Below are 11,616 nucleotides of genomic sequence, written 5' to 3'. Positions count from 1 at the left end.
TGGATATTATATTTAGACATCAAATACTATTTCATCATGCCTGATTTGTAGATTGTTCTGTATTTTCCAATTTCCTATTAATATAGCAGTCATTTTTGTACTCTGAAGACCACGTGTGACAATTTTTTTAAAGATAATTTAGCCTTTTATAATCCTTTTTATGTTTTTGTCTGTGTGTGTTCATTTATCAAGTGTCACAAAAGTAACCAAGTTTCATGACATTTTGATAAAGTCTAAATGGCTGAAGACTAAAAAATCCTCCTTTTTCCTGAGTATATGTATTTAACTACGTATTTAATTTTAAACACAATCAAATGCAAGCAAGGCATACAGTGCAAAATTGCAAATAATTATGGGCGATCTGGTCTTGTTTTAAGGGGTTTATTTTAAAGTATTTAAAAATATATATATAGACAGATGCACATTTTCAGGTTTCTCCAGAAATATTTGATTGGGTTCAAGCTCAGGCTCTGTCTGTGCCATTTAAGGACATTCAAACAGTTGTCTATAAGCCACTTTTGCTGTGTGCTATCATTGTTTTGTTGGAAGGTGAACCTTCTAGCCAGTTTGACCTTCTGAATGCTCTGGACTGGGTTTTCATTAAAGTTATCTCAATATTTTGGTGCACTGAGCTTTGACGAATCCCTCAGTTCCTACCGCTGAAAAAGAGCCCCACAGCACGAGGCTGCTACCAGCCCACTTTAATTTTGGGATGGTACTCTGCATGTGATGAGCAGAGATGGTTTCCTTCAAACATGATGTTTACATTTTATTTATTTATTTAACATTTAATGCATTTAGCAGACACTTGTATCCAAAGCGACTTACAGTGCAATCAGGATATACATTTTTTTACCAGTATGTTCCCTGGGAATCGAAACCACAACCTTTTGCGCTGCTAATACCACTGAGCCACAAGACAACTGACTGCTTAAAGGTTCATCAGACCAAAGAATATTGTTTCTCATTGTTGTTTTTTTGCAAATGCTAAGTGTGTTTTTATGTGTCTTCAATCTTCATTCAGGAGAGGATTGAGTTTGGCCACACCGTCATAAAAATCCCAGATTGGTGGAGGGCTACAGTGAGAAAATTGGATCAACAATGTCTAGTAAATATAAAGTAGAAAATGGGATTCCACATGGCAGCGTGATCAGCCCATTATTGTTTTCCATTATGATTAATGATGTGTTTCATGAAGTTAAATATGATATAGGTAAATCACTATTTGCTGATGATATTGCCCTTTTGGAAGAATGGCAAGAATGTAACATTAATTCAAGAAAGATACAAGAAGCAGTAAAAAGGATTGAGAGATGGGGTATTCATGGGGTTTTAAGTATTCAATATAAAAGACAAAGATGATGGTTTTTACTAGAAAGAAGGTTAAATCAACAAAGATATTGATCTATGGGAAACAAATAGAACAAGTAAACTTGTTTAAGTTTTTAGGGGTTTTATTTGATTCTAAACTGACTTGGAGTGATCATATATATGTGGGGCTATAAAGTCATCTCCTGCCTCTGCAATCCAAGTGGAGATGGGTGAATTACCTTTAAATTTAAGATATAAGCAGCTAATGATGAATTATTGGGCACGATGAAGAGAAACACCCTACGGTAAAAGGTATATATATGTGGGGCTATAAAGTCATCTCCTGCCTCTGCAATCCAAGTGGAGATGGGTGAATTACCTTTAAATTTAAGATATAAGCAGCTAATGATGAATTATTGGGCACGATGAAGAGAAACACCCTACGGTAAAAGGTCTAAACCCGTGCTGGGAGAGTTTGAGAGCAGAGGATGAAGGTTTGCGTGGTCCTCAAATAAAATGGCAATAGAAATGGGTTTGTTAGAGTTAAAATATAATCCGACTGTTCTCTATCCTATACACCACCTCGAATGTTTCCCTCATTGATTTTAGGTTTATATATTCAAGATGAAATAAAGAGACCTAAAGGGAAAGGGAATTGGACAGATATAGAGGAAATATTAAGCACAATGTATAAGTCTTTTATTGTCATTTTTACTGATGGATCAAAAGAGTGGAAATACTGGATGTTCATTCGTCATTCCAGAATTGGAGATACGTATTAGGGAAAGAACTCAGATAATTTAACAGTATTAACAGCTGAGTAAAACTTATAGACATAAGAGTTAGTTTTATGTGGATTCCAGCGCATAGGGGAATCGTGGGCAATGAGATGGCAGATGTTTTAGCAAAACACGCTTTAAAGCAAGATACCCTACAGTAAAGCAGAAATTAAAGCAATAATACAGGTTAATATAATAAAGTCATGGCAGAAACAATGGAATGAAGAAAGTAAAGGACATCATTTATATAAGATTAGACAAGCAGTAGGAAAAATGAAATCAATAGGAAGAACTCCCAGAGAGCAAACTATATCTAGAATGAGGTTAGGTCACACTGGGCTAAATAAAACAATGTTTTTATTGAAAAAGCATCCTTCAGGTAGGAAGATGAGGAAGATGAGTCAGTCACTTCATATGATGCAAAGAATAAAATTAAAAGATGAGTTAAAGAAATATGGGGTGAATGTTTTAAGTCTTAAGGATATTAAATGAGGGGGCAGACATATGAAGAAATACTTATTTTCCTGCAAGAGTCTGGATTAATGAATAGATTGTATGTGTGGGTTGTGTGTGTGTGTGTGTGTGTGTGTTTAATTATTATTAAGTAAATACGAATCTCTGGTCCACACTGCAGTACAGGGCAGTTATGCACCTTAAAAAGTAGTTGCCTTCTGCCAAACAAAACAAAAAGAAGAAGAAGCAGAAGAACACCACAATTATTATCACAATTATAATCTAGACCCTAAACCATATATTTAATTCATGCTCTGTATACCTGTCTATCCATTAAATCTCTTCCTCAAATATTTTCATGCATCATTCCCTCCTCCCCAAAGCGACTAAATATCATGATGCACACTATATTTACCACACCTAAAAAGCACATGATATACATCTTCTGGTCTGATGTGCATTAGACAGGTGTGTGCCTTTCCAAATCATGTCCAATCAACTGAATTTACCACAGGTGGACTCCAATCAAGTTGAAGAAACAGCTCAAGGATGATCAGTGGAAACAGGATGCACCTGCACTAAATTTTGAAGGCTGTGAATACTTTTGAATTAGATTTTTTTTCTTTTCTTTTTTTTTTTTTTTTTTATAAATTAGCAAAAAATTTCTAACAAACATCTTTAAGATTGTCATTATGGGGTAGCCTAGTGTTTGTAGAATTCTGAGGAAAATAATGAATTCAATTCTGTAACATAAACAAATGTGGAGAAAGTGCTGTGAATACTTTCTGGATGCGCTGAATACACTCACACATAGTTCATCTCACTATATGGCGAAAATAAAGATATTTTAAGAAATGTCTCAGTCTATAAAGTCAATGGTCACTGAAACTATTTGGTTAACAACATTCTTCGGGATATCTTCATGTCCCGCAAAACAAATTTTTAGTTTACTGTCATCCAGATTTTTCTTAGTGATGTTTTATTTTTCCTGCTTTACATGGGGACTCGTTAGGACTCGTTTTATATCCATCTATTAATCATTTATGCTCACTGACAAAAGTTATACTATTCCAGCCTCATCTTATTACAATGTAGTCATAGTAATCGTTTCCGTCACAAGATGGCGCCAAATTAGCTCAGACTTGAGAAATCGTCAGTTGGTTTCTGGCTATACTTGTCTAACGCAAAATGTGTCATTTTTTATTTCTGATTTTCTATAGAACAAACACATTAAAAAATAAATAAAATTACATGTACCCTCTATTTTATCATGTCAGGCCTAAAATAATGATATGGGCTGTCATGACCCATGCATAGTCGGCGGCGAGTAAAGGAAACGTTGTCGGCAGGATTCGAACCTGCGCGGGGAGACCCCAATGGATTTCTAGTCCATCGCCTTAACCACTCGGCCACGACAACTGTTAGCTCTAATCAATGATAATACAACCGAACTAGCTCCTAACACACAAGTCCTAACAATCCTAACACCCAATGGTCAACTCCTAACAGGTCCGAACGGGGCAAAACAGCCATTGGCCAAAACAAAATCACGTGCAAAACCAAATGTTTACAGTTATAAAAGCGGATAAGCTCGTGGATGAGTAGTTTTCAAGGTTAAGGCGAATTTTATATTCTTCAAGCATGGAACATATTTTTAGTCAGTTTGACGTTTTCGGATAACGTGGAGGTAAGTACAATAAAAGACATAACATGAAAGAGAGGTACTAACGTTACGTGACGTTAACTCTTTTGTGTTCAAATTATTCCGCTTAACGTTAAGTTGTGGGCGGGTATTTTTTTTTTCTAAACATATTCTTAAATCTGTGATTTAACATTTAACGTTATATGGATATAAGATGCTATGTTTGGGCGAAATTGTGATATAAATTCATATTGTAGCAATTATTATTGTAAGTATTATAAAAATAGCAGTATTGTTATTAAAGTTCTTTAGATTTGTATTTATGTCTTATAAAAATTATAAAATGTCAGATTTGAGCTTTTGTAATAAACTATTGGTGGAAGTAAGTTATTTATATTATTAGGTAATTATTTAAATTTTTATTTGTATTTTATAAAGGTCAGATTTGAAAGTTTATTATTATTATGTAATTATTAGTAGTATTGTTATTATAGTTTTTTTTAAATATGTGTGTTTATGTAAATTTCCTGTATATATTTCTATACTTAATATTAAACGCTTTGTGGTAGTTAAGATTTTTATATATACGTAATTATTTCAATTTGCTTGTATATTTCCAATTTATATTACTTTGTATTATATAAATGATGCTGGATTTCAACTTTTTTGACTAAACCTATTTGGTAGCAAACATATAATATATGTAATTTGAGTTATTTTCATGTTTTTTTTTTATTTATTTATAACTTTTTTTATTATTATTATTATTATTATTATTATTATTGTTACACAGATCTTCAACAGATTGCTTGAACTGTGCGTAGTTCCTGCCTGCTTCAAATGCTCCACTATCATCCCCGGCCCAAAGAAACCCAAGATAACAGGACATAATGACTGCAGACTCTTGCTGGACCCACTGCTCTTCTCCCTCTACACTAGGGCTGCACTATAAATCGCATGTGATTGTCATACACATCTCATCAGTAAAGCCGGTTTTAGTCATTAGTAGTAAGTCTCCATCATGTGCTTTCAGATGGAGCAGCATTTACTACACAGATCGGTAGTTCACTGACAAGCTGTGCAATATCACATTCATAATCGCAGGCAATTTATCTGAAAATCGAGTTATCGTGCAGCCCTACTCTACACCAATGACTGCACTGCTACAGACCTGAGATCTTCAGACTGCTGAGAGGATTATTGGTGCTCCCCTACCCACCTTTCAAGAACTGTATACATCCAGAGTGAGGAAAAGTGCTTGAAAATCACTCTGGATCCCTCACATCCAAACTATCTGCTTTTTGAACCTTTGACATCTGGCCAGCACCACAGAACACCGAATACCAGAACAGATAGACTCAAGAAGTTTATTTTCCCAGACAATCTACCTTATGAACAGTTAAAATCCCCCCCATCGTGCAATAAAAATATGTGCAATAACCTATATATATATATATATTAATAATAACCTATATATATATATTTTATTTGTTACCACCCCATATCTTAGTACATCTCATTATATTCCATTCCTATTCTATCTATATCACAACTGTACATACAATTTATTTATCAGTTTTTGTTTAATTATATTTACATATGTGTATTTTTATTCTCATGTTATTTGTATTGTCTGTGTGTTATTGCTGTCTCTGTGCACTGGAAGCTTGTGACACATAAACAAATTCCTTGTACGCGCAAGCATACTTGGGAATTAAGCTCTTTCTGACTTCTGATTATTAAGTATGCATGTCATATTTGAGCTTTTGGAATAAACTGTATTTGTGGAAGTATGTTTTGAATGTTTTATTCTTTCAGTTTTACAAAAATGATTATAAGGAGTTGATTTGTGATGAGGTAAAATAGGTATAAATATGGACTTTTCTGTAATTTGTTAAAATAAGTAAAAAGGTGAAAAACTGATAAAAATAATAATTTTTCCAACAAAAATTCCCTTTTTTTCTTAAATTTTTTTCACTTTGCCTTTTATTTTTTCCTAACTTTACCCTTTCCCTCTTCCGTTTTTCAATTTTTTTCTTTCCCCCCACCCGTAGCAGTCGCCCCTACTGTATATTTTGTATATACAGATATAAGCTTCTCCTAGTGTTCAAGAATGGAAACATACACCTCGGATTTCCAGAAATATTTTCCAGCTAGATATTACTTATATTTCCGGCCCGTTTTCACTTACTCTCCTCCTATGAACTTGATCCAGCAAGTCAGCATAAGTCCTCTGTAAGTCAGCAGAAACAAATAAATAAAACAGTCCCCACAACTACATAAACGCAGCACAAAAAGTTTTGAATATCCACAAATGTACTGGCCAACAGTAATGCTAATCAATGAACTGAATAAAACAGCAACTTTAAAACATTTCACAACTTTAAAACATAAAATTTTTTATTCATTATGTAGCGGCTCTTGTCTTAATTGTGTCGCTGTGGTTTTATCCCAATAAAGAGCAAAACATGTGATGGTATGTTAAAAAAAAAAAAAGACTTGGGTAGGCTGTTTGATATCCAAATGCAATTGGTCTGAACCATAAACTGAATTAATAATTGAGGTATAGCACATGTGACAGCTATGACCCCACATAATCTAAGCACCTTACAGCAACCCACACCAAAAAGTCAGAATTACTGTTGTGATAAATTTTTACCTGTTCATATTTGCTGATTAATTATGTAATGGAAATATACAAAATATATTATGTACATAATATATATTAAATATACTGGCTCAACACCAGAGGGAGCCAAACCAACACTTTTGAGATAATCTATCAGTATGACAAAGACAGACCACACAGGCGAGACACACATCCACTCATTTTCTGCTTTATTTATAGACGAGAAACTCTGTAACAAGATAGATTCCACTGAAAAAGTCAAAATATCTCATTTAATTAGGACATCCCAACACCTCGACCCAAGTTTGACTCTAACAGGTACAAGAGATGATAAAACAAAGTCAATACACATAACTTAAATCTGGAAAAGGCACCAAATAAATATAAATAAATATACAGTCGAAACAATCCCAGAGAAAAATAAATAGCGTTACGAAAAAAAAAAAAAATGAGAGCAAACTCTCTGGTTTTGTACAAATCCCCCATGCAATCTTCGGACCTTGTTTTTTAATGTATAGGGAGCAACTGGGGGCCCAAATTAGACCCCTACTAGAGAGTCCAGGCTGTTTGTATTCTCCTCGACCAGCAAGGTGCTCATTGTGGATGCATTTCCACCAGCCTCGTGTCTCTCTGTGTTTCTAGTCCTCTCTTTCAAGAGTCTGCTCTTGCTCAGTCTGCTGCAGAACCTTGAGAGGAACCCAGAGCCAGACAGTAAGTACATCCAGGCCCACGTTAAGGATTGTGGGAGGTGTGTGTATGTGTGGAAGCCAGCTGATTGGCTTGACCACGACCCCAGGTCCTATGAGCTGGTGCCACTGTTGAATTTGTCCAGAACGGTAGTGTTGACTTTCTGGAAGATCCACAGTTGTGTTTCAGACCCGGGGTCGCACTTGTTCATGAAAATCCGCTTATCGCCAGGGCTACAGTCCATGCAACCGTTGCTCACAAGGTGGTACAAAGACTTATCCTGGAGCAAAAAAAAGATGGGATGGAGAGAGAGGGAAAGAGAGGGAAATAAAAATAAATAAACAAGAAACACATTAACCGTGACTCTGCTGGAGGTCTAATCCTGCTTTATCTCCTTCTAGCCTTCAGTCAGATTACAGGGATGGAACTGAAGAACCAAACACGGAATCTGCTAATCAGAAAAGCTGACTTCATTTCATGGCTTGAGTCTGGAGGTGAAATGGGAGAATATAATAAATGATGGATGAGAGGGGCGGGAGGTAGAGGAAGGTGAAAGGTAAATAAAAGTGAAAGAACGAGGGAGCACTTCAACATCAATCTCCTATCAAAAAGTAGAAGACAACAAAGAAACCTTCCACCTGGAAGCGTTCTCCAGAGCACACAGGGCATGTATATTTTTGTGCTAGAAACTACCGAGTATGCCAAACAGAGTTGGTGAAAAAATAGAGGATGTGTCCCTGGGGGAGTGATCAGGATGAGCAGAGGAGGGACATGGCTTCGGGCTTTCGGCTCCAGTTCTGTGCCGCTCTCCCCTGGGTTGATTTACTGTTCTCTGCGCCTCAGGCAGCTCCACTGCCAGGTACCACCTTTTCCTTTCAACTGTATATTTCCTCTCTCTATAGTGCCGTTATTGACCTATCCTGCAATGACAGTGATTTCTTTGCTTGGCACCTTAAATCTCTTATGTGAGAGAGAACATCTCAGTTTAGGCTCGTTCTACCTCACTAGAGGGCTAGAAAAACCGAGCTTGTGTATTAGGCTCTGTCATTAGTGATGGGCCCGGAGCGCCAGCCGTTAGTCCACAGGGGCTTCTGTAACAAGGTGTATGCTGTTCTGTTGCTGTAGATATACTTTATTGACCTCCTAAAGAAGATATGGAGAGGGAATATAAAGGAAGACAGGTGCGGCTTTTCCTTAGAGATGGTATATGAAAATGTATGAAGCTATATGAAAACGTAACACCTGGGTGTAAAACATTGCTCATGTAGACTGTAATGGATTTGATCTCCATAATGTCAAAAGCTTTTGTATTCCGTCACTTTTCTTTATTTATTGTTCTTACAGACAAATACTGTGCCTACTACTTTTTCTTAAAAGATGTCAAATAATTTATATTTGAAAGGCATAGACATTCATATATACATTTTCCTAAAGCTACAAAACCTTTTATGCCTGTCTTATGCCTGCATATATAGTTACATTTTCTCAAGAAATGCTAAAACCTTTTTTGTTCTTGAAATACTATAATAATATTTTAGCAATTTCTGTTATTTTATCGACAGAGAACATGTTACTACTTCTACCAGCAAGGGCTTACATGGTCAAACTGACTAAAATAACCTTGACCCCAGACCTGTAATCTATGAAAAGGCAAGTTTTGAAGAAGCTACTTGAAAGAAGTTAAAACTAAAGATAGTTCTGATATGTTTTTAGTCACTATACGTACAATAGCTGATTCTCATACATTGGTGTTATTTCAATGAGTGAGTAGCTATGTTCGCATTTTTGACTACATTACCTTCCTGTAGCTCCAGTGCTGGTTCCCTTTCATACCGTGGCAGTCATACAGGGTGATGGGGCTATTCTGACTAATAGCATCGAAGCAGAACTTTCTGGTGTGCAGGGGATCCCCAGGCCTGATGTCTTCTCTCCAGCCAAATGTGAAAATCTAACCAACACAGGGACCAGCGATACTCTCAATTTCAAGGAGACTATCACAGAATGAGCTTCATGTAATGCTATCATCAGGTAGGAGCCTTATACCTGCTCGTGTGCCCATGTTCGCTCTGCACCCTCTTTCAAACAAGTGTCCAGACGCAGCTCGGTGCCCGTGGAGCCATGTTTAGAGTCGATGCACAAACCAGACGCTGCATTACGGATCTATGGACAGAGAAATAGATTTATAGAATGCCACCCTTCAATTGCACAAGGATTTAACAAGGTTAACCTTAGCATTGTCATTGCATTTAAACAAGGTTCAAGAGCAAGGAATTAAAGATCAAAAAGTTTGTAGGACAAATCTGTACTGTAATACACACAAAAGCACTGTTTCAGCTAGTGAGCTGCCTCAGTGCCTGTACTCTCTACATAGGCAGCTGTGTTTGAAGGTAGCATCCCAACAGTCATGGAAAACATGGATTTGGACACAGCCAGGAACTCCACACATACAAACAATGCTCCAAACACAACATTTCAGTTTAGGCGATGTGAGAAGAGTTATTAGCATAAAATACACAATTCTAATACTTTTTTTAGTTGTTAAATATTGTAAGTTTATTATATAATCAGTACTTAATAAATTATACATGGTTCAACAATAAGGAATATTCTGCCCTGACAGACTTTCTAACTAAGCAGCCCACCACAAAAAAAGTATTTTAATTTAGAATTGATTTTTAAATACATCAGAAATACTGATTTATCCATTTATAATGTAAGCCCTTGTATGGATTTTGAAATGGATTTTGCCAAAAATAAAAATTATGGCACATAATAGAAAAAAAAAAAATAAATAAAATAAAATAAAATAAAATAAAATAAAATAAAATAAAATAAAATAAATAAATAAATAAATAAATAAATAAATAAATAAATAAAATAAAATAAAATAAATAATAAATAAATTAAAAAATAAATGAATGAATAATAATAAAACATACTTAACTATTATTGGTTAATTTCTATTCCAATTATTAATATGAACAAAATAAGTTATTTATTGCAATTACAGCAAAACCTCACTATACTATACTATACTATACTATACTATACTATACTATACTATACTACAGAACAACTTTCACACCATTCCTAAATTTTGACTTGCAAAAGATTACACTAGCAAAATGCAATCAATATTCTCTATCCAGAAATGTTACACGAGATTTGACAGTTCTGTGAATATTAAAATGTCTAAAATGATGCAGATTATTGCATTGAGAATGTCAAAAGCATCAGCAAATTCTTTCTATTATGAAATATTTACCATTACCATTCAGATGTGATAAAAAAGTACTTCCTGACTATAACAATCACCTCTACAGTGCTGTCAGATGTGGATTCAAGGTAACAGCTAGCCAAAAGTTTCACTTTTTCCCCAATTGTGCAGCAAAGTACAATGTGACCCCTGGTCTCCAATCTGTTCAAGTGCTAAATCGGCCTATTTAAATAATGATTCATTCAAAATACACCTGTTCACAAAGACGCGTGCACTTTCTCCACTGCATGAACTCCAGAGAGCTCCACTGCTCCTTGTCCTTATATTGGTCTCTTTTTTTCCTTTTTTGATTGGCTGTCCAGGTCGCCTAATTTTCTTTAAGGCATTCAGGTGTACTGACTGTTGTCACAGTGCAGCTCAATAATGCATGAGTGGCTGGAGCCACTGCCTCCTGAGCAGACACAGAAGAGCGGGCAGCAGTTCTGGGCCAATTCTGCTCACTTATTCACCTCACTAGGGAGACATGAGGGGACTAGGGCAAGGTCACGCACGCACACACACACACACACACACACACACACACACACACACACACACACACACACACACACACACACACACACACACACACACACAAACAAACACAAAAATGAGACCTAACAAAGAGGATGAACTGTGGTGGAACATATTATGCTGTGCAGTGTAGTGCATGCACAATGCACAAGCTTTCACTGCTGAAATTGTGCACTGCATACCAAGGCCATAAGAGGAAACAGATTACAGAGTGTTTGTTGGAGCCCGCTTCCTCAAATATGTTTTTCTCACGCTCATGAGTCCTGAACGATTGAGGTGAGGGATTTAGGGTTTTTGAGCTCTTGGCAAGGCATGACTGTTGAAA

General features: G+C 35.9%; 1 protein-coding gene and 1 non-coding gene across 2 annotated transcripts in view; both read right to left on the bottom strand.

Moving 5' to 3' along the window:
• Positions 1-3,880: 3,880 nt before the first annotated feature.
• Positions 3,881-3,962, bottom strand: trnas-aga (transfer RNA serine (anticodon AGA)). The gene has a single exon. It is a non-coding gene; the product is annotated as a tRNA-Ser (tRNA).
• A 3,044-nt stretch (positions 3,963-7,006) lies between these two features.
• galntl6 (polypeptide N-acetylgalactosaminyltransferase like 6) overlaps positions 7,007-11,616 on the bottom strand; it is a 246,733-nt gene continuing 242,123 nt past the window's right edge. The window contains exons 11-13 of the mRNA XM_059554297.1: positions 9,545-9,661; positions 9,300-9,449; positions 7,007-7,781 (exon numbers count right to left, since the gene is read on the bottom strand). Of these exons, the coding sequence (XP_059410280.1) occupies positions 7,614-7,781; positions 9,300-9,449; positions 9,545-9,661 (435 nt within the window). The 3' untranslated portion in view covers positions 7,007-7,613. The remainder of the gene's footprint in view (positions 7,782-9,299; positions 9,450-9,544; positions 9,662-11,616) is intronic.

The sequence above is a fragment of the Carassius carassius genome, chromosome 7 (genome assembly GCF_963082965.1).
Source record: "Carassius carassius chromosome 7, fCarCar2.1, whole genome shotgun sequence".
NCBI classification, from domain to species: domain Eukaryota; kingdom Metazoa; phylum Chordata; class Actinopteri; order Cypriniformes; family Cyprinidae; genus Carassius; species Carassius carassius.
Note: the sequence above shows the minus strand (reverse complement) of the source record. Positions and strands in the feature narration are given on the sequence as shown.